The sequence below is a fragment of the Coregonus lavaretus genome (genome assembly GCF_964263955.1).
Source record: "Coregonus lavaretus genome assembly, chromosome: 27".
In the NCBI taxonomy this organism is placed as follows: domain Eukaryota; kingdom Metazoa; phylum Chordata; class Actinopteri; order Salmoniformes; family Salmonidae; genus Coregonus; species Coregonus lavaretus.
Window position 1 is genome coordinate 21,515,817 of NC_140014.1, and position 24,708 is coordinate 21,540,524.

Below are 24,708 nucleotides of genomic sequence, written 5' to 3' on the forward strand. Positions count from 1 at the left end.
GAATAGTACCTTACATGGTGAAAAATACACATTGATTTCATTGTATATCCAACAAATCTGGTGTTTTTAGATAGAATTCAAACTATATTAGATCAAATCCAGAAATGAACTATTATTTTAGCAGGTGACCTAAATTATACATTCGATAAGATGGACAGACGTAGAAATAAAAAAGGCACATTTAGGGAGCCTCCAAAGAGGCTGAAAAAGGTAATCTCTACAAATGATTTACAGGACACCAGGAGATTATTATTCCCAACTACAAAAGATTATTAATTTTTTCCTCAAAGTAAGAAATGCTATTCAAAAATGGACTACATTTTTTATTCCAAAAGTGCACTCAACAATTTACTGGATGAAAAAATTCATGATATTGTGATATCGGATTATTCTCCAGTATCATGTTTAATTACACCAATAGAAAATAAACTTAGCAACAGAGTTTGGTGAATGAACAGAGTGCATCTTCTGGACCCGAAATGTATTAAATATGTACACCAAAAAATAAAAACCTTTACCATGTAGACATAGAGGACAGAGAAAAGCCGACCCCCGATATAATTTGGGCTGCCTTTAAGGCGTACATTAGGGGGATGATAATCTCATACTCTGTAAAAGTTCAATCTGATTTAGAAATGAAAATTAAAGAAAAAGACATCACTATCTTAGAAAAAGCCTCTATGAAAATGTATATAATTCCGAATTAAACAACAGTTGGACGGATCATATAGCCTTCTTAGACTCAATAACTCTGAAGCAATTATCACATGACAAAAAATAATCACTAAAAACAGAAATTACTGTTAAAACATTTGCATGGAGAAAAGCACCAGGATGGATTGCTTTCCCATACGATTAAAAATTTTGGGACAAAGTAGCCCCCCTAGCTACACAAAATGACAACATACGTCACACAATTCAGTACTTCCTAGTTCCATGTTACAGTTATTTTAGTTATATTAAAACCAAGAAAATCTGGAGAGCCTCCTGGTGATTATGGACCCATTGGTTTAATAAATTGTGACAATAAAATATAATGAACAAAAATATAAACGCAACATGCAACAATTTCAACGATTTTACTGAGCTCATATGGTATAAGGAAATCAGTCAATTGAAATAAATAAATTAGGCCCTAATCTATGGATTTCACATGACTGGGCAGGGGCATAGGCCCACCTACTTGGGAGCCAGGCCCAGCCAATCAGAATGAGTTTTTCCCCCAAAAAAGGCTTTATTACAGACAGAAATACTCATTAGTTTCATAAGCTGTCCGGGTGGCTGGTCTCGGATGATCCAGCAGATGAAGAAGCCGGATGTGGGTGTCGTGGGCTTGCATGGTTACACGTGGTCTGCGGTTGTGAGGCCGGTTGATCGTACTGCCAAATTCTCTAAAACGTAGTTGGAGAAGGCTTATGGTAGAGAAATGAACATTCAATTCCTGGCAACAGTTCTGGTGGACATTCCTGCAGTCAGCATGCCATTTGCAAGCTCCCTCAAAAACTTGAGACATCTTGTGTTGTGTGACAAAACTGCACATTTTTGAGTGGCCTTTTATTGTCCCCAGCACAAGATGCATCTGCTGTTTAATCAACTTAATGATATGCCACACCTGTCAGGTGGATGAATTATCTTGGCAAAGGATAAATGCTCACTAACAGGGATGTAAACACATTTGTGCACAAAATTTGAGATAAATAATATTTTTGTGCGTATGGAACATTTCTGGGATCTTTTATTTCAGCTCATGAAACATGGGACCAACACATGTTGCGTTTACATTTTTGTTCAGTATAATAACAAAGCTTATAAGCAATAGAATGGGAAAAGTCTTACCAGACTTGATACATATCAATCAAACAGGATTGATAAAAAATAGACACTTACAAACAAATACAAGAACATGTTTCAGTTTATTACAATACGCAAAAAAACAAGATATAGATTTATCAATAATGGCTGAAGAATAACTCACGATCTACAGCAGTCCTTTAATTGGACCACAAAAAATATTAAATACTTAGGATGCTTAATAAGTGACAACAAACAACAAATATATAAAGATAACTTTATTCCATTAATCAACTATATGAAAGCAGATCTAATTAAATGGAATAATATTCCCATAAATCTTACAGGCAGAATAAACCTCTTTAGAATGGCATGGCTCCCAAATGTTTTGTATTTACTTTCGGCAATACCAATTACCCCACCGAAGACATTCGGTATACTTGGTCATAACAGACTTTATATGGGCTAATAAAATTCATAGAATAAAAAGGAATGTTTTAAATCATCCTAAGGCTGAGGGTGGTTTTAACCTTCAGACTTGGAATTGTATCAACTCGCTACCCAAGGCTTTTACTTGTGACATATAGTTAAATGCACTATACAGAAACAATGGGTACATATTGAAGATGCGCATGCTCATCCCCAGAATCTTTTTGAGCAAACTGAGCAATCGGGGGAGAAGGGCCTTGGTCAGGGAGGTGACCAAGAACCAGATGGTCACTCTGACAGAGCTCCAGAGTTCCTCTGTGGAGATGGGAGAACCTTCCAGAAGGACAACCATCTCTACAGCACTCCACCAATCAGGCCTTTATGGTAGAGTGGCCAGATGGAAGCCACTCCTCAGTAAAAGGCACGACAGCCCGCTTGGAGTTTGCCAAAAGGCACCTAAAGGACTCTCAGACCATGAGAAACAAGATTCTATGGTCTTTTGAAACCAAGATTGAAATCTTTGGCCTGAATGCCAAGCGTCACGTCTGAAGGAAACTAGGCACCAGTCATCACCTGGCCAATACCATCCCTACGGTGAAGCATGGTGGTGGCATGTTTTTCAGCGGCAGGGACTGGGAGACTAGTCAGGATCGAGGGAAAGAAGAACGGAGCAAAGTACAGAGATTCTTGATGAAAACCTGCTCCAGAGTGCTCAGGACCTCAGACTGGGGCGAAGGTTCACCTTCCAACAGGACAACAACCCTGAGCACACAGCCAAGACAACGCAGGAGTGGCTTCGGGACAAGTCGCTGAATGTCCTTGAGTCGCCCAGCCAGAGCCCGATCGAACATCTCTGGAGAGACCTGAAAATAGCTGTGCCGTCGACGCTCCCCATCCACCCTGACAAAGCTTGAGAGGATATACAGAGAAGAATGGGAAAAACTCCCCAAATACAGGTGTGCCAAGCTTGTAGCATCATACCCAAGAAGACTCGAGGCTGTAATTGCTGCCAAAGGTGCTTCAACAAAGTACTGAGTAAAGGGTTTGAATACTTTTTTTGATTTGTCATTTTGGGGTATTGTGGGTAGATTGATGAGATATAAAAAATAAATAAACATTTTTAGAATAAGGCTATAACATAACAAAATGTGGAAAAAGTGAAGGGGTCTGAATACTTTCCGAATGCACTGTATGAAAGAAAATGAAATGTATTCTACAAGAACCAATATCACTCCCTAAAAACACAACCTTATGGAACAATCTTTGGATAGCTTTTCAGAATTCACAGATAAATTTGTCCACATGGAATACTAAAGGCATAGAAACTGTAAATGACTTGATAACAGGAAATATATATATTTCCATGATAGAATTAAAAAGTAATTTTGGACATAAAAGTTACATTTCACAGAATTTCAATTTGAAATATTTTTGAGTTCAGAGCAACCTTGAGGGAATCATATTTGAGTCAGAAAAGGATGTTCATATGATAGGTAAGATATACAAAACCTTGTAGAGAGCCTATCCAACTGACAGTCTCTTAGAAAAAAATATAAACTATTGGAACCAAGACTTAAAAAGAACTGATGTTGGCACAAGATGGAGGGAAAGTTGGAGCATAACTAATGAAATTACAGCTAACAAAAATGTACGCTTAATCAAGTATAAACTATAAAAGAGACACAATTCACAAATCCTACAGCACAACGGCAGTCATGTCTTAAGTGTAAAACTAACAATGATTACATAACCCATGCTTTCTGGGAATGCTAAAGTCCAAAAGTTATGTGCAGAGCTAAAAAGTTGGCAGTCAGAAGTATTACAATGTAAACTTACTTTTAATCCGTCTGTCTGCATATTTCAAGACATGGCATATGGGGAAGTAGTAAGACCCAATGGGCTGGACGATTATCTTCTCATCACTCATCTTGAAAAAAAGTATAATAAAAACTTGGAAATCAATTAATCCGCCATCATTAACACAATGGGAAAATCTAATGATTTATTATTGAGATATTGAAATAGCATGGGCGACCGAGAAAAACAAATTAGTACAATTTAAGGCCATGTGGCATACAATAATACAGGCACTATGGATGGAGGTGTGAGCATGCGGGTATGGGCAGAGGAGATGTAGTCGATGTTTGTGTGTGTCTGTAAGTTGTTGTTGGTATGTGTATGTTTGTATTTGGTGTAAAAAAAATATATATAATATATAAAAAAAGGAATTGTCAGCACTGTTTATCAATCTAGGTAGCTGGTTCAACTTGGACAATTACAGTTGAAACTTTACAGGGTGAGGTCTGGGTACATTTCAATAAATATATATATTGACAGCCAGACAATGTTCATATATCATGACCGTCAATGATGTGAAGAAGTTTGCATGGATCTCCCGTTTGTCATGTGTCTTGATGTAATGACTGCGTCTTGAGTTTTGGGCAACCATTTTGTTCCATGCTGAAGACCTAGCTAGCCAGTTACTAGCTAACGCCAGACACAGATGAAAGCTGAAACCTACAGTGGGGAGAACAAGTATTTGATACACTGCCGATTTTGCAGGTTTTCCTACGTACAAAGCATGTAGAGGTCTGTCATTTTTATCATAGGTACACTTCAACTGTGAGAGACGGAATGTAAAACAAAAATCCAGAAAGTCACATTGTACGATTTTTAAGTAATTAATTTCCATTTTATTGCATGACATAAGTATTTGATACATCAGAAAAGCAGAACTTAATGTTTGGTACAGAAACCTTTTTTTGCAATTACAGAGATCATACGTTTCCTGTAGGTCTTGACCAGGTTTGCACACACTGCAGCAGGGATTTTGGCCCACTCCTCCATAAAGACCTTCTCCAGATCCTTCAGGTTTCGGGGCTGTCGCTGGGCAATACGGACTTTCAGCTCCCTCCAAAGATTTTCTATTGGGTTCAGGTCTGGAGACTGGCTAGGCCACTCCAGGACCTTGAGATGCTTCTTACGGAGCCACTCCTTAGTTGCCCTGGCTGTGTGTTTCGGGTCGTTGTCATGCTGGAAGACCCAACCACGACCCATCTTCAATGCTCTTACTGAGGGAAGGAGGTAGTTGGCCAAGATACATGGCCCCATCCATCCTCCCCTGAATACGGTGCAGTCGTCCTGTCCCCTTTGCAGAAAAGCATCCCCAAAGAATGATGTTTCCACCTCCATGCTTCAAGGTTGGGATGGTGTTCTTGGGGTTGTACTCATCCTTCTTCTTCCTCCAAACACAGCGAGTGGAGTTTAGACCAAAAAGCTCTATTTTTGTCTTATCAGACCACATGACCTTCTCCCATTCCTCCTCTGGATCATCCAGATGGTCATTGGCAAACGTCAGACGGGCCTGGATGTGCGCTGGCTTGAGCAGGGGGACCTTGCGTGCGCTGCAGGATTTTAATCCATGACGGCGTAGTGTGTTACTAATGGTTTTCCTTGAGACTGTGGTCCCAGCTCTCTTCAGGTCATTGACCAGGTCCTGCCGTGTAGTTCTGGGCTGATCCCTCACCTTCCTCATGATCATTGATGCCCCACGAGGTGAGATCTTGCATGGAGCCCCAGACCGAGGGTGATTGACCGTCATCTTGAACTTCTTCCATTTTCTAATAATTGCGCCAACAGTTGTTGCCTTCTCACCAAGCTGCTTGCCTATTATCCTGTAGCCCATCCCAGCCTTGTGCAGGTCTACAATTTTATCCCTGATGTCCTTAAACAGCTCTCTGGTCTTGGCCATTGTGGAGAGGTTGGAGTCTGTTTGATTGAGTGTGTGGACAGGTGTCTTTTATACAGGTAACGAGTTCAAACAGGTGCAGTTAATACAGGTAATGAGTGGAGAACAGGAGGGCTTCTTAAAGAAAAACTAACAGGTCTGTGAGAGCCGGAATTCTTACTGGTTGGTAGGTGATCAAATACTTATGTCATGCAATAAAATGGAAATTAATTACTTCAAAATCATACAATGTGATTTTCTGGATTTTTGTTTTAGATTCCGTCTCTCACATTTGAAGTGTACCTATGATAAAAATTACAGACCTCTACATGCTTTGTAAGTAGGAAAACCTGCAAAATCGGCAGTGTATCAAATACTTGTTCTCCCCACTGTATAAGTATGTTTGCCTTAGATGAATAGGGGAAAACTCTTATTATATTTGCTGACATGCTGCAGTCAAAATGAGAGGCCCTTTATTATCCTGCATTAATCCCGCCTCCTGACCATTAAGAGAAACATCTTTGCATGGACTCACAGCAAGGTCACCATTGTGTTTGTGGAGTAAATGATCATGAAGCTTTGGCTGAGAAAGCAATACCTGCTCCAACAATGCAACCTGCAGTTAGCACATACATTTAAATTAGTCCAGTTAAGCTAGCACAAGTGGAGAGACCGTTAGTTGGGAAGTTGCTGCTGTGCAGAGTCCTACAGTAGAATCCAGGTTCCTCCTCCTCCTCCTCTCTCCATGTTTGATTATGTAACCATGGAGCACATAGAGAACTCACCTTTTGACAAATGACAGTGCATGCTGCATTCACATCCTGCTCTGCCCTTGGCCTGGCCCCGTTTCCTGTGGAGGCCTGATGTCAGAGAACGAGAGAGGAAGGACCCAGCGGAGGCAGTGACTGTGTCCTCCATGCCGAACTGTATCACTGATCCAGCTTTATCACCGATCCACCGATCCAGCCTGGACTGGAGTGGTTCATGGCTGGCCCTGACCCTCATAAAACGGGCTGACAGACTGGCTGTGACCACCAGGATATCATGCTGGCAGGGAAGGACGTTTCACTACTTAAGCTGAGCAAAGCCCCCCACAGGAAAGCCTGTGTTACGCTGAACCTCTGTCGAATCCCACTGCAGGGGTGACGAACGGGGCGGACGAGGGACGGCAAAGGGGGCATAATGGATAATTTTTTGGGCAGCTGCGTAAGGATGTACTCATTCTGAAGTGTGGCCCAGAGACCTGGCAATCTCTAGCCTGCCGTTAGACCTGGCCAGACCTTGGGAGGTCCGCACAGTTCACTATAGATGAAGGGTCGTAATAAAGGGGAGTAGGTTGGAGGGTGGGAGTGTTGGGCAGTACAGTGGGAGTGTAGGGGATGACAGTGAGAATGTAGGGGAGGACAGTGGGAATGTAGGGGAGGACAGTGGGAATGTAGGGGAGGACAGTGGGAATGTAGGGGAGGACAGTGGGAATGTAGGGGAGGATAGTGGGAATGTAGGGGAGGACAGTGGGAATGTAGGGGAGGACAGTGGGAATGTAGGGAAGGAGTGGGAATGTAGGGGAGGACAGTGGGAATGTAGGGGAGGCAAGTGGGAATGTAGGGGAGGACAGTGGGAATGTAGGGGAGGATAGTGGAAATGTAGGGCAGGACAGTGGGAATGTAGGGGAGGACAGTGGGAATGTAGGGGAGGACAGTGGGAATGTAGGGGAGGCAAGTGGGAATGTAGGGGAGGACAGTGGGAATGTAGGGGAGGACAGTGGGAATGTAGGGGAGGACAGTGGGAATGTAGGGGAGGACAGTGGGAATGTAAGGCAGGACAGTGGGAATGTAGGGGAGGACAGTGGGAATCTAGGGGAGGACAGTGGGAATGTAGGGGAGGACAGTAGGAATGTAGGGCAGGACAGTGGGAGTGTAGGGGAGGACAATGGGAATGTAGGGGAGGACAGTGGGAATGTAGGGGAGGACAGTGGGAATGTAGGGGAGGACAGTGGGAATGTAGGGGAGGACAGTGGGAATGTAGGGCAGGACAGTGGGAATGTAGGGGAGGACAGTGGGAATCTAGGGGAGGACAGTGGGAATGTAGGTGAGGACAGTGGGAATGTAGGGGAGGACAGTAGGAATGTAGGGCAGGACAGTGGGAGTGTAGGGGAGGACAGTGGGAATGTAGGGGAGGACAGTGGGAATGTAGGGCAGGACAGTGGGAGTGTAGGGGACTAGAGTGGGAGTAGGGTCAGGGTGGACACAGTAAGTTCTCATGATCCTGATTTATGATTTATCTGCAAACATTATGAACACACTTTCTTTACCGTTTGATGAATGATCTAAAAGGCCTGTGTTTGGCCTCAGAGTACTCTGCACAGGCCTACTGTAAATTGAGTTAAACACAGCAAAAGTCTACACCTGTTTTACTGGAATGTCTTACAAACCGTCCCGATATTCCCAAGTGTTGACAAACCACTTCACAAAATACAGCAGACAGTATGCTTTCCCCATCTGCTGCTGACACAGTGCACACAGGGTGATTTCATTACCGCAGGAGGCCAACTGGCAGGTCTGGAGAGCAGGCTGTCTGGACTCCCAGACCGCTCCACGTCGGCCAGGCGACCCCTCATGCCCTTATCACTGCCGGCCAACTTGGCCCACCTTAAGCCCAGCTCTGCTTGGAGCTGCTACAGAATGCCTCTGTTTTCTTGGCGCGACCCAACAGGCAATAGAGGTAACAAGGTGCTACTGGCGTAACAACCCAAACCTGTTTCCCAGACGGAGACATACCTCACACCTTCCCTCTTAGGGAGAACAGGAAAGGCCTGGACAGGCTGGAGGCAGGAGAGTAGAGGCAGCGGAGGCAGGGGCAGAGGCAGAGGTCTGGGGCTGTTGTTTAGAGTGGCCATTTCTCCCCGGCTGGAGGAGAAGAGAGGGGGTAAAACCAGCAGGACGTTCTAATCTGTGCCGAGACTGCTCTCCTCACTCGTTAATTTGAGCTTGGCACTGCTCTGCACTCTCTCACTGACCTCACATTGCTCCCGCGCCTCTGGCCACAGCACAACCAAAATCTGATATCTGAGACAAAGACCTGGGTCCACTACCGCTCCAGGAGTAAACTTTTTCCACCTTTGGGTTACAACCATGCCTGAATGGAGAATGTTGCTCACTAGAACTGGACCCACACATACAGTACATTACACAAACATCTTCTGAGAAGAAGCGCTCTACTAGCCTGAAAATACAGAGACGTGAGCCTGCCACTCTCCGAGTGGGTTATGTGAATAATATTTTCCAAATGTCCACACACACACTGTTTTCTATACTGCTCATAGTTTGGGCCTGTTTCTGGCTTCACAACCCCATTTTTTTTCTAAATGTCTGTGTTTGCCAGCGCGTCCACAAGCGTTCATTTGAATGGTTGGACAGGCTCTGGCCAGGCTTGTGTTGTGGAATAGGAAATGGCTCATCTTCAGATTAACAGCACCTGCTGAGACGTGTTAGTCAGCTCCATTAGAGACAAGAGAGATCAAGCTGCCAGGTTGTGTGTGAATCAGTAATGGTGTCTGCCTCTTGTAATGTCAAATATGCAGCTTTGCTCTCTTATTTGTTCCAGATCTGTGACTCAGGCTGCAAATATGTCCACTAAGTCAATATCAAAGCAAGAATATGCATAGCAACTGTGCACTTCTAACACACGCCTTGTATTGATTACAAACTAAAGATTTATTGTGACTAAGAAACAATACAAGTGAAAAAATAAAAAAACTGTTAGGAAAACATCTGCCAAAACATTTACTTGGGTTACTTCAAGCTACTACAGGCATCAGAGCGGTTTTGCCAGTATAATTCCATAACACCAACAGAAATACAATGTGACATAACTGCAAAAGGCACTCTCAGTTCTCGCAATTATAACGTACTGGACCATAAACGTCAACTGTAATCGAATACACTGCAGAGATTTCAGAGAACGATATTACCCAGATGACACTTTGGCTGAAAACGAAGGGTGACCTCAGTGCTCAAACAAATTATGGCACTTAATACAACTGCAGGAGGATTAGAAAACCATTGGGCTCTCATCCAAGGCAGAGAAGCGTTTGACAAGATAAACTTTTCCCATACATAACAAAAAATCTGCCTGCACAGTCATAGACACAAACAAGCATCACCTTTCAACACCCTCAGTCGGAAATACGGTTCAAACCATCATACGACCATAATCAGAAGATTTGGCAGTGACCTTCAAGCTTAACAACGTACTTAAGCAAACAGTCGAGAAAAAATTTAATAATTTTGAGCATAAATGCTCTTGAGTATCATTTCCAGAATTATTGCGACACAAATAGAATGCTGTCGAAGCCAAAAGTCTGATGCCATTCTCTGGTCTGATTAATGGTCTTTGGAGAATAGCTGAATATTTAGTGAGATGGCCTAGTCTGACCAGTTGTCACGCTATGTGCATCGGTAGTCATTGTTAGTCTAGTCCAATTAACAAATTGACATTTTTATACTGTTACACAAACCCAAAGAAAATACATTATTCATTCAAATCAGGTTTCTATTTTCATAGCAAATGGCAAACGTTACTGTGGCGTTCCTATGTGGCAAATCAGACGTTGTTTTCTTTCATTCTACATGTTGAACTTCATGTTTTTTTAACCATGGCTTCTTAACCCCCTGAGGAGTTAATATGGAGCAGCTCTTTTTAATGGTGGAGAAGGAAAGACATGCTAAGTTGTTTACACAGCATTAAGAATGAAGTATTCAACATTTAACATATGGACCCGCTAATCTGCTTTGATTCAACCCAATGACAAACACAAATCATAATGCATACCAGGATAAAGAACTTATGTTCTGTACATGCCGTATGTTGTACATACACATCATAAAGAATATAATTGCACTTGCTTCTCATGACAGCATTTATTACACTGTCTAGGTCAGGGCTGCCCAACCCTCTACCGTCCAGTAGGTTTTCAGACCAACCCTAATTTAACACACCTGATTCTACTTATTAGCTGCTCAACAAGACCTTAACTAGCTGAATCAGATATGCTAAATTAGGGTTGGACTGAAAACCTACAGGACAGTAGATCTCCAGGAAGAGGGTTGGGCAGCACTGGTCTAGGTGACTGTTGTAGTAGCGTAACCCATGGTGGTGAGAACAGTACATTGTCTTTCTCTTTCCTCTGCCTGCTCCTGTCAGAATAAGGCTGATTTTGATTAGATGCTAAATAATAATGTTGTCTTACTGCAGAAATGAGGAGCTTAGAGGCATAAATCATTTTTACATGAGCTTAAACCGCAGCGTTTTTCCAGAATAAACCGCAGAATCTACAATTGAGTCCAAGTTTGACTGTGAAACGAATTCCATGTTCAAATGAAGATGTATATCAGTGTGCCATGACACCGGGCCAAAAACATTTCATAGCGCCGCAGGGTTGCCATGCCCACATGTCAGACTGCCATCATAGATCAAAAGAAATGGCATTGGAGGTTTAAATCCTCTTCTGAACTCAGCGATTATATTACAAAAATCTCAAATGTCAGTGATCTAGCGCCAGAAAATCAGTATTGATTTGCACTTCAAAGGCCTACTGTACTCTTGGATTGGAAACCACGGATATTTGACTGTCACCCCATTATTTAGTGTGTTAAAGATCCTGAATGTATGCATCTCATCAAAAACTGAAACTTGGGTAAAAGTCCAGTATTCCATATTCAGTGTCTACTGAGCTCCTACATTTCAGTTGAATGCATTCAGTTGTACAACTGACTAGGTATCCCCCTTTCCTTTCCCTTACTTTCCTTTCCTTTCCTCTTAAAGTATGTTTAAAGCATAAAGCATGTTGAACACAAACAATCAAAATATAATTTACATTTCTCCCCTTGCTTCTGTTGGGAAAACACATTGTTCCTCTAGCTAAACAGAGGTAAATTAGGTTAGTGTGTAAAGGTCAGTGAGTAACCATCTTTAAATGTCTAAATACTCCGGCAGGAAGTGGCTACAGTGCAGCGGTGACTTACACAGGTTGGAGAGGCTGTCTGGTGGTAGCAGGTCTGGGGGTCTGGGCCCTGGGGCTGGGGTTGTCTATGGCCTGCCTCTCTGTAGGTCTCCTCCTGGGCTGCTCTCTCTGGAAGGGGTTGGTGCCTGGCTGGATGCGCCTCAGAGACCCTCTGGTGTGGATGTACACCTGCTCTGGGGCTGCCTCCTCGCAGCGGGCCCCCTGGAACCCCGAGCGGCACACACAGGTGTGGGGCCTACTGCAGGAGCCGCGGTTCTGGCAGGGGGGCTGGCAATCGGCTGCAGTGGGGAGAGAGAGAAAGACGGAGGGAGATCATTAGCGGTGTCATGTTAGAACATGTGGCCTTTCACATAAAGGAGCAGCTCCAGACATGGCCTACATTATCTCAGCACTGGCCTGGCTTTACTTTATGTGATTCAATCAAGGGCAGATTAGTTGTGTGTCTCTGCCCTTGCTTTTACTCTGGTTTCCTTATAGTACAGAGCCTGGAGGGAATGTCATGTTCAATTTCACCTGAGCCCATAACTGACCTGTTTAGTCTTAATGTATGTGATCGCTTACATTTAACCCTTATCCCATTTCTCAGATTTCTTTACTTCAGCTCCTTGGCAGTGCTTAATGCTGCTGGCGCTCCAATGCTCAGCAGTTTTCCTAGAAATACCTTTCATTACTTATTCCAAATCCAATGTGTGCCATTGCCGTTATAAAGACAAACAGCTTAAAAGGGTCATAAAAGAAGCACATAAAAAATTAGCAAATGGGAAACTAGATTCCACTGGCCGACTTGGAGCCTAACTGGAGTCTGACTGTAAATGCCTCACATTTCATATGTGCATGGCTCGTGCTCGCAGATACTCCTATATTTGAAAAACAAACCAATCTGTTTTCCTTGTCTGGTCAAAGATTAATGTATAGACAATATTTATCAATTGTCTGCAAATACAGTGAGCGTTGAGGTAATTTCATGGTCATGGCAAAACAATCCGCACACGGCCAACCCTGGCCCCTCCCTGCACCTCACTCCAGCTACTTGAACACTATTCAAAGGTATGTGGCATGCCATTTAAAGCAAACAACCACTCCATCTTGTGACACAAATGTATGTACTGGATGGCACTGCAGAATTTATGACAGTGTCCTCAAACACTAAATCAGGTCGCTACTCTCTGGTGGCTAAAGCAAACAGCAGTGCTCCGTCAACAGTGGTGGAATGCTATTGACACAGATGCCGTGGATACTGACAGATCGCAGGCAGGAAGGCTTCCACTGTTTCTGGCACTGTGAGGAGAGCTGGTAGCTAAGGGCCCCACTGGCTGCATGGTCTACCTGCTGTAGGTTTCCCGTTACTGTTCAGACATGGGGACCAGTTTGTCTGGTGTGAGAGGAGAATGGACCTCCTAGGTGTCCTCTATGGCATGAGGAAGACTGAGTCCTTGGCTGCCACACCGAGGAACATAATTATTCTACTGTGTAGCAAACAGCTTGGCTTCAGTCTTTTGTTCTCTTGCTCCCTCTAATTGTATCCTAACAATAGACATAAAATTGCCATGAAAAGGCAGCAAACTAGCACCGCATGGTTTTGAATTCAGCACCACAACTTTCTTATGACATGATGTATATATGTTAATTGAGAGAGTATGCATTATAGTCAATCATTGCAACTTGATGACAAAAGGGAACAAATTTGAAATTAAATAATAGTCCTTGACCATATTCATGTGGTTTATTGTGAAGTTTATTCTATTAAACCCAACAAAATCGCTAGAGCATTTAGTTTGAACTGCTTTGGGGGAAAATATACCCCTATCTGATGAAGTGTACACAGTCAGGGAAATGTGCTTGTGGAGTGTGGACTCATATCACTTGGTATGTGATCCAAGTTTTCCAGTTTCCACCATGGGAAAAAATAAGAATAGCTTGGTTTCTATTTGGCAAGGAGTTAAATATATCATCCACTAACTAGACTTGAGGTTGGCCTGGAGCCACAGCCTTGTTCAACCTCAAAGATTACAAGGGTTTGGGGAAGACTTTGAGGATCAAACAGTCCCAATAGTCTGTTGAGATTATGAGGGAGAGTTCAGTAAATGAGTGGCCCCCACTCCCGACCCCACCCCACCGCACCCAACCATTGACACTGTACCATCTAAATTGGAACAATTACATATACAGTTGAAGTCGGAAGTTTAAATACACTTATGTTGGAGTCATTAAAACTCGTTTTTCAACCACTCCACACATTTCTTGTTAACAAACTATGTTTTGGTAAGTCGGTTAGGTCATCTACTTTGTGCATGACACAAGTAATTTTTCCAACAATTGTTTACAGACATATTATTTCACTTATAATTCATTGTATCACAATTCCAGTGGGTCAGAAGTTTACATACACTAAGTTGACTGTGCCTTTAAACAGCTTGGAAAATTCCAGAAAATGATGTCATGGCTTTAGAAGCTTCTGATAGGCTAATTGACATCATTTGAGTCAATTGGAGGTGGACCTGTGGATGTATTTCAAGGCCTACCTTCAAACTCAGTGCCTCTTTGCTTGACATCATGGGAAAATCAAAAGAAATCAGCAGACCTCAGATTTTTTTTTGTCGATCTCCACAAGTCTGGTTCATCCTTGGGAGCAATTTCCAAACGCCTGAAGGTACCACGTTCATCTGTACAAACAATAGTACGCAAGTATAAACACCATGGGACCACGCAGCCGTCATACCGCTCAGGAAGGAGATGCGTTCTGTCTCCTAGAGATGAACGTACTTTGGTGCGAAAAGTGCAAATCGATCCCAGAACAACAGCAAAGGACCTTGTGAAGATGCTGGAGAAAACAGGTACAAAAGTATCTATATCCACAGTAAAACAAGTCCTATAGTTATCGACGTAACCTGAAAGGCCGCTCAGCAAGGAAGAAGCCACTGCTCCAAAACCGCCATAAAAAAGCCAGACTACGGTTTGCAACTGCACATGGGGACAAAGATCGTACTTTTTGGAGAAATGTCCTCTGGTCTGATTAAACAAAAATAGAACTGTTTGGCCATAATGACCATTGTTATGTTTGGAGGAAAAAGGGGAATGCTTGCAAGCCGAAGAACACCATCCCAACCGTGAAGTACGGGGGTGGCAGCATCATGCTGTGGGGGTGCTTTGCTGCAGGAGGGACTGGTGCACTTCACAAAATAGATGGCATCATGAGGAAGGAAAATTATGTGGATATATTGAAGCAAAATCTCAAGACATCAGTCAGGAAGTTAAAGCTTGGTCGCAAATGGGTCTTCCAAATGGACAATGACCCCAAGCATACTTCCAAAGTTGTGGCAAAATGGCTTAAGGACAACAAAGTCAAGGTATTGGAGTGGCCATCACAAATCCCTGACCTCAATCCTGTAGAAAATGTGTGGGCAGAACTGAAAAAGCGTGTGCGAGCAAGGAGGCCTACAAACCTGACTCAGTTACACCAGCTCTGTCAGGAGGAATGGGCCAAAATTCACCCAACTTATTTTGGGAAGCTTGTGGAAGGCTACCCGAAACGTTTGACCCAAGTTAAAGAATTAAAAGGCAATGCTACCAAATACTAATTGAGTGTATGTAAACTTCTGACCCACTGGGAATGTGATGAAAGAAATAAAAGCTGAAATAAATCATTCTCTCTACTATTATTCTGACATTTCACATTCTTAAAATAAAGTGGTGATCCTAACTGACCTAAGACAGAGAATTTTTACTAGGATTAAATATCAGGAATTGTGAAAAACTGAGTTTAAATGTATTTGACTAAGGTGTATGTAAACTTCTGACTTCAACTGTACTCACTTATCAATTTGTGTAACAATCTGTATGGTTGGTACATGTCAGAGTCTGTGTATGTGACCCTGAATATGTGACCCTCTTCAGCTCTGTCGCCCAATAGCAGTCATTAAAGTGACACAATGTGGCACCAAACATGTGTTCCATTCATTGACAATGGGCTTGGCTGGGCAGTGGGCACTGACCCTGGTCCTTTTGACTCTGACTAGAGCTCCACACAAGCCTGGCTGCTGCAGTGTCACTGTCTGTCTCTCTTCCCTGGGTCTGGCCTGCTGCAGTATCACTGTCTGTCCCTCTTCCCTGGGTCCGGCCTGCTGCATGGGGCTGGCCTGCCTGTCTGGCTGCCTGGCTGTTGAACACTTTGTCGCAGTAATTGCTGTCGTGCAGATTTGTCTTGCACATCATTAAAACTAATTGCCTCACATTCCGTCCATTTCACAAATATGTGGTTTAATTATTGCATTGGGGAATAATAATAAAATACGATTTTTCTTTGAAACACTAATAGAAATGGGAAACATTCCTGGCAGGGTCATTGTTGTGCTTAATTATGACTGAGGCTGAATGACCAATCTGAAGAGACAGAATCCAGAGCCAGTCATCTGAAAAGTGCATAAACGTGGGCATTATTGGAACTTGTCATGCGATGGAAGCATACACTCCAAGTCTCCATGCAAGATACTGTGCATTAATCACATTCATGAGCTTTATTTTGTGACTCAGTTCAAACATCTCATATGGGCAATTCTACAGTAACAGAATGATGCTTAGACTCAGATTTTTCACTTTAAAATGTATGTCAAACAAAACACAATGATTGCAAAGTTAAACAAACCAGGCAACTCTATGCACAAGGACTACATTTAACAATTTACACAGAAAACATAACAAAAACATACGTGAAGAACAGTGCAGATGCATAGTTTGGTAACAGAATGACGGTTTGTGCTGTTTGTGCAGTCATCCTGTTAACAAACATTGCATCTGCGCTGTTCAAGTAGATGTGTTTCTGCAAAATGTTCTGTGTTAATTGTTTGTCAGCATCATTCTGTTAACGTGGAATTGCCCATATATACAGTGCATTCGGAAAGAATTAAGACCCCTTGACTTTTTCCACGTTTTGTTATGTTACAACCTTATTCTAAAATTGATGAAATTGTTTTTTTCCCCTCATCAATCTACACACAATACCCTATAATGAAAAAGCAAAAACAGTTAAAAAAATTTTTTTTGCTAATTTATTACAAATAAACTGAAATATCACATTTACGTAAGTATTCAGACCCTTTACTCAGTACTTTGTTAAAGCACCTTTGGCAGCGATTACAGCCTCAAGTATTTTTGTGTATGACGCTACAAGCTTGGCACACCTGTATTTGGGGACTTTCTCCCATTCTTTTCTGCAGATCCTCTCAAGCTCTGTCAGGTTGGACGGGTAGTGTCGCTGCACAGCTATTTTCAGGTCTCTCCAGAGATGTTCGATCGGGTTCAAGTCCTAAGCACACAGCTTAGGGTCGTTGTCCTGTTGGAAGGTGGACTTTCGCCCCAGTCTGAGGTCCTGAGCACTCTGGAGCAGGTTTTCATCAAGGATCTCTCTGTACTTTGCTCCGTTCATCTTTTCCTCGATCCTGACCAGTCTCCCAGTCCCTGCCGCTGAAAAACATCCCCACAGCATGATGCTGCCACCACCATGCTTCACATTAGGGATGGTGCCATGTTTCCTCCAGACGTGATGCTTGGCATTCAGGCCAAAGAGTTCAATCTTGGTTTCATCAGACCAGAGAATCTTGTTTCTCATGGTCTGAGAGTCCTTTAGGTGCCTTTTGGCAAACTCCAAGCAGGCTGTCATGTGCCTTTTACTGAGGAGTGGCTCCGTCTGGCCACTCTACCATAAAGGCCTGATTGGTGGAGTGCTGCAGAGATGGTTGTCCTTCTGGAAGGTTCTCCCATCTCCACAGAGGAACTCTGGAGCTCTGTCAGAGTGACCATTGGGTTCTTGGTCACCTCCCTGACCAAGGCCATTCTCCCCCGATTGCTCAGTTTGGCCGGGCTCTAGGAAGAGTCTAGGTGGTTCCAAACTTCTTCCATTTAAGAATGATGGAGGCCACTGTGTTCTTGGGGACCTTCAATGCTGCAGACATGTTTTGGTACCCTTCCCCAGATCTGTGCCTCGACACAATCCTGTCTCTGAGTTCTACGGACAATTCCTTTGACCTCAAGGCTTGGTTTTTGCTCTGACTTGCACTGTCAACTGTGGGACCTTATATAGACAGGTGTGTGCCTTTCCAAATCATGTCCAATCAATTGAATTGACCACAGGTGGACTCCAATCAAGTTGTAGAAACGTCTCAAGGATGATCAATGGTAACAGGATGCACCTGAGCTCAATTTCCAGTCTCATAGCAAAGGGTCTGAATACTTATGTAAATAAGGTATTTCCGCTTTTTATTTTTAATACATTTGCAAAAATGTCTAAAAACCTGTTTTCGCTTTGTCTTTATGGGGTAGTGTGTGTGGATTGATGAGGAAACATTTTAATCTAATCCATTTTAGAACAAGGCTGTAACGTAACAAAATGTGGGAAAAGGTAAGGGGTCTGAATACTTCCTGAATGCACTGTATTTTGGGGCAATAACTGTATGAATGTGAAATTCAGTCCAAGTTCTGTCCTTAAAACCAATCTCAAGTTCAAGTTATTTGAGGACAGTCTTCAGGAAGGGAGAAGGGAGGAATGTCAGAGGGATAACAGTCCTGAACAAATCCATGACAGCTGAGGTCTACTCCAGCATCCCTGCCTTACAAACAACATTCACTCTGTGGCCAAACTACACTATCAGTCATCCTGTAAAATAGACCATAAAGCCCATTCTGAAAAAGCAGAGCATATTTGAATATATTGTACTGTATGAATTTTTGATTGAATTAGTGGTGAGCATACTAAAGTGTGTATATTAAAATAAGCCAGTGCCTTTATTTGGGTAAATAGCATTCTTAGCTCCCACAGCACAGCAGGCCTGAGTTGCCTACTAAGCCCCTGTGTGGGACTGAGGGAAGCCTTTACTACAGAGGAAGGCAGCAGGCATCAGCCCCCATCCACTGTATGGGGCCGGGCTCTCATTTCCAACAGAGTGGCTGTCTCCAGTCCACTACTATTCACTAGAGATTTGCCCCCCTCTCTCCACCTCACAGTAATACAACCCATCAAACTTTTACAATCCTCTCATTCAGCACAGGCAATTCGAAACCAAATATCTGACATAAAATTGTCTCCATTTTCTTTCACAGGTAAAAAATACTACCTCCGCTAACTTGATATTGGTGCTTAAAAAAAAAAGTGATATCAATAATGAGAACAGAATCATGATAATCTTGGGTACCCCTCTCTCTACGGTTGGAGGAGATTATGTGCCATTAAGAGATTTATAGCCAGTGAGCCGTTCTACAGATTAGGATTCAGGCTCTCTTTGTACAAAATAATACAAATAACTAAAGAGCTCACCACCCAGGGCCCTTTCAAACATAACTAGAACACTGGAAGAGGGGGTGGGGGATAATAATGTTTGTGTTTTGAGTTGGATTTTCAAAATATATGGAAATGTATGGAAGAATGTCCGTTCAAAGTTAAGAATGGAAACATGCTAAACTCTGGAACACTGAGCCATGTGTGGGATATCAGAGAGAAGCCATAACACGTGGCCCTAGCTTTACCACACACTCTCACCTTCTCCATTACAACAAAAAACCTGCTCCCAGGAGGTTTTATTAAACCACATTTTCATCATTATCCAAAGTTGGACAGACTTAGGAAAATACCATTGTATTCTGCTACTGAACGGATGTATTTTAAGAGAGTTAAACGGCAGGCCAAGCTCTGGAGAGTGAAATCGTGTCTAAAATGTTTTCTACCAAATAAGTAACATTGCAGAATTGTGGTACACTGGTATTTCAGCACCCCTGATCTTGATCAGATTATTTATGTTATTCAATAGCACAGGTTATATTGTTTTCTAAAGTGAGCATTTGCACATTTCTGTACCATCAATCAACCTCCCTAAGAGATTGTCACTGTCCATTGCTCAATATATCATCAAAAAAAAGAGATTGTCACTGTCCATTGCCCAATATATAATCCAGAAAAACAGACGTTATGAATAATCTCTGTCACCCTCTACCATCTAGAAGCCTAATCATTACCAGCAGTAGAAGTGAAGGAGCTCAGCTCAGGACTGACTGATGACTGGTCCTTTGTGGTAGTTCTGTGGTACTTTCTGGTATTTTCCCTTTATGGTAAATCCTTAAGGGGTAATATTTCAGAAAATGGAGGTGCCCCTTTCATATCTTTTCACTTTTTCTGTCACAGTGCGGTTTTTCAACCTAATACAGTAGTTTGGGCATTCACTCTCTCTCCATCCACATCAAGTTGGCGGGGGGATTTAGGTAACCTGAGGCTGACCCATGACATTGTGTACATTACTTTTAGCCATGCTATACTGTGCCTCTCCACCCACAGGCTCCCTCCTTCAGCCTTTAATGAGCAATCTGCTGGGGGGATATCTGGGGGCGTGTGCCCACTACTGTTTGTGTAATTTAGACTCCATTCTCCAGGGGATAACATCACAACAGTTTCCATATGTCCATAAGGCTATGGGGTAGAGAGAGGTGGGGAGTGTTTACTGTTTGGTGTTGTACTGTATGTAACCATGTCAATCAAGCAAAGTCTTGCAAAGTTCTCTACAGTCTCTCTGTTAAGAGATCTCTGACAGATCCACTCTCTCCTTGCATCACGACACCAGTTACATCACGCTCAAAGAAACAGAAACAGACAAATGTCATTGAACAATGTATTAGACCCGTCAGACATCCCCATGGCTTGAGCAGAGAAGCAGCGTTCTACTTCCCTCTCCAGTGGCCCTACATCAACAGGGGCTTGCCAACCAAAACCAACGCGCAAACAGAAAAACAAACCTTTCACCTCCTCATCCACAGCCAATGCAGTAACTCATTCTAGCTATGTTGTGGTCCATGGTAGCAATTAGAAAAGCATGTGGCCAGAGGAGGCACAAACAGAACCTGATTGCCACCTCCAGACAGACAACAGCTGGTGAGGAGAAGGCAGGCCTCCTGGTTTGGGGAGAGTCCATCCCAGTGTGTGGGTAATGATAGGGCTGTGTGAACATGGTGTGTGTATTGATTACAGGATCTGTCTAATAGCCCATAAAACCATCCAGACTGCCAGGGAGAGTTATGCCCCTGAACGGTGAACTGTGTAACCCCCTGCTAATCCGCAGTGCGCCTGTAAAGCAGGGACGGCCTACACGGCTGTCTGTGTAGCAATTACTTCACCCCTGACTGAACAACGTCACTAGAGAGGCCAGCGGTTTAAATACCTTCCACTGGTCCTGTAAAGAAACAAGCCACGTTTCTAGGCAGATTTGATCCTTATCAGCATGCCCTATTTTTAACTGTTAACTGTTTATGCCTAATGCACTTTTCTTTCCAAGAGATTTCAGGCTAAACTCTATGCATGTGTGATGCTAGATGACAATACATGGCAAATACATTTTCAACAGTATATTGGCTCATAATGTCCTTCAAGCCTGATATCTAACTCCTCCATACAGCTAATGCATTTAGCAGTGTATGCTCTTCAAACATTTGAATGGAACATTTAAATATTTTCTCCCAATGAAAATGACAGGTGACTTGGTTGACAAGCAGATATGGTTTTGATAAGGATGAGCAACTGGCCAACAGCCATGGAGGCAATGGAACACTGTCAATGATAGTGGTTGAATGCAAAGACAGACTTCACACTAAATCATGAACAGCGTTTGGACTGTAGCAATGCATGCCTAATGCCTCCTGTAGCTCAGTTGGTAGAGCATGGTGCTTGCAAAGCCAGGGTTGTGGGTTCGATTCCCACGGGGGGCCAGTATGAAAAATGTATGCACTCACTAACTGTAAGTCGCTCTGGATAACAGCGTCTGCTAAATTACTGTAAATGTAAATGGAGCAAAATAAAATAAATATACAAAAAAGCACCACAAGCCAAAATACTTTTCCAAAATGCTCACACATGTATGTCCTTGATGCTTTACTTTACCAGCTGGTGGACACATGTTTATGTGAGAGGAAAGCATATTAAAGGTGGACTCTGTTTTACACCAAGGTATGGTCAACCTGAACTCACTCCCCCTGAGTTGACAGGGCCCCAAATGAAAGCTTCATGACAGGTCCCCAATGAGAGATCCAGGCAGGTATGTGGTTTCAGTAGGATGGTACATAGGCCCATGTTATCAGGGGCATCATTTACCCTGAAAAATTTGAGGGGGCAAAAAGTACGTGAGGATGTCTGGGGGGGGGGGGGGGGGGTTTGTATGTGGGCTAGGCCGTAAATTGGAGAATTCAGCATTTTTCAAACACCTGAAACCACTTTTTCCTGAAATCTAAAGCCAAAATCATTATGCTTCATTCTATGTAAAATAATATATAAATGTTTTTCTTCATATACAGTTGAAGTCGGAAGTTTAAATACACTTAGGTTGGAGTCATTAAAACTCGTTTTTCAACCACTCCACACATTTCTTGTTAACAAACTATCGTTTTGGCAAGTCAGTTAGGACATCTACTTTGTGCATGACACAAGTAATTTTTCCAACAATTGTTTACAGACAGATTATTTTACTTATACTTCACTGTATCACAATTCCAGTGGGTCAGAAGTTTACATACACTAAGTTGACTGTGCCTTTAAACAGCTTGGAAAATTGCAGAAAATGATGTCATGGCTTTAGAAGCTTCTGATAGGCTAATTGACATCATTTGAGTCAATTGGAGGTGTACCTCTGTGGTCCTCTGTAGCTCAATTGGTAGAGCATGGCGCTTGTAATGCCAGGGTAGTGGGTTCAATCCCCAAGACCACCCATACGTAAAAATGTATGCACACATGACTGTAAGTCGCTTTGGATAAAAGCGTCTGCTAAATGGCATATTATTATTACCTGTGGATTTATTTCAAGGCCTGCCTTCAAACTCAGTGCCTCTTTGCTTGACATCATGGGAAAATCAAAAGAAATCAGCCAAGACCTCTGAAAAATAATTGTAGACCTCCACAAGTCTGGTTCATCCTTGGGAGCAATTTCCAAATGCCTGAAGGTACCACGTTCATCTGTACAAACAATAGTACACAAGTATAAACACCATGGGACCACGCAGCCATCATACCGCTCAGGAAAGAGACGCGTTCTGTCTCCTAGAGATGAACGTACTTTGATGCGAAAAGTGCAAATCAATCCCAGAACAACAGCAAAGGACCTTGTGAAGGTGCTGGAGGAAACAGGTACAAAAGTATCTATATCCACAGTAAAACGAGTCCTATATCGACATAAACTGAAAGGCCACTCCGCAAGGAAGAAGCCACTACTCCAAAACCGGCATAAAAAAGCCAGACTACGGTTTGCAACTGCACATGGGGACAAAGATAGTACTTTTTGGAGAAATGTCCTCTGGTCTGATGAAACAAAAATAGAACTGTTTGGCCATAATGACCATCATTATGTTTGGAGGAAAAAGGGGGCAGCTTGCAAGCCGAAGAACACCATCCCAACCGTGAAGCACGGGGGTGGCAGCATCATGCTGTGGGGGTGCTTTGCTGCAGGAGGGACTGGTGCACTTCACAAAATAGATGGCATCATGAGGAAGGAACATTATGTGGATTTATTGAAGCAACATCTCAAGACATCAGTCAGGAAGTTAAAGCTTGGTCGCAAATGGGTCTTCCAAATGGACAATGACCCCAAGCATATTTCCAAAGTTGTGGCAAAATGGCTTAAGGACAACAAAGTCAAGGTATTGGAGTGGCCATCACAAAGCCCTGACCTCAATCCTATAGAAAATGTGTGGGCAGAACTGAAAAAGCGTGTGCGAACAAGGAGGCCTACAAACCTGACTCAGTTACACCAGCTCTGTCAGGAGGAATGGGCCAAAATTCACCCAACTTATTTTGGGAAGCTTGTGGAAGGCTACACGAAACGTTTGACCCAAGTTAAAGAATTAAAAGGCAATGCTACCAAATACTAATTGAGTGTATGTAAACTTCTGACCCACTGGGAATGTGATGAAAGAAATAAAAGCTGAAATAAATCATTCTCTCTACTATTATTCTGACATTTCACATTCTTAAAATAAAGTGGTGATCCTAACTGACCTAAGACAGGGAATTTTTACTAGGATAAATGTCAGGAATTGTGAAAAACTGAGTTTAAATGTATTTGACTAAGGTGTATGTAAACTTCCGACTTCAACTGTATAAGCATACCTCTTGAGCTTTCTGTATCCTCCTGACTGGTGTTTCTTTTTTTAAAGAAATGAAATATGCTTCTCTGCATCTCTGCTCAAATCTGGGTAAAATATTGAAAGGAATGTGAGTCTTATTCAGTACATTTAGTTATTGCTTGCTTTTCTAAAGTCTACCAACCTTACCAGCAGACATGCCAGCTAAGATAGTTAGACAAGCTAGCTGCTCTAATTAAGCCTGCAGTGGCTTCTTGGTAGCTAGATATGATGTTTGGAGATTGGGAACCTATCTGGGCTAGCTAAAGCCAACTTCATAAAAATGTTAAGTGGCTAATCATGTTCATTAAAAAAAAAAAAAATAACAGGACAAATCTGAGGGGGCATGTGCCCCTGTGCCTCCTATGGACATGACACCTCTGTAGGTTATGTTATATAGGATGAGGTAACTACAAAGTACGTCATTCTGATTTTGGGCAGCACAGCCTGAAACAAAACATACATCATTCCTAATGGTGTCTCCAAATCTGTCTGCACTGGAAGGCTTGAATCTAGCCCTAACAGCCGTGAGGATATGATGGAATTAAAGAAACATTCTACATGCAGGACATTTTTGTTTGGAAAAGGAGAGAAATAGCGA

The 24,708-nt window shown here is 42.7% G+C and overlaps 1 protein-coding gene across 1 annotated transcript in view; it reads right to left on the minus strand.

Annotated features, from left to right (window-relative positions):
• LOC311102870 (latent-transforming growth factor beta-binding protein 2-like) overlaps positions 1-24,708 on the minus strand; it is a gene marked incomplete at its 5' end in the record, with an annotated part of 178,549 nt that overhangs the window by 132,320 nt on the left and 21,521 nt on the right. Inside the window, one exon of the mRNA XM_084144321.1 lies at positions 11,971-12,247. Within this exon, the coding sequence (XP_084000447.1) occupies positions 11,971-12,247 (277 nt within the window). The remainder of the gene's footprint in view (positions 1-11,970; positions 12,248-24,708) is intronic.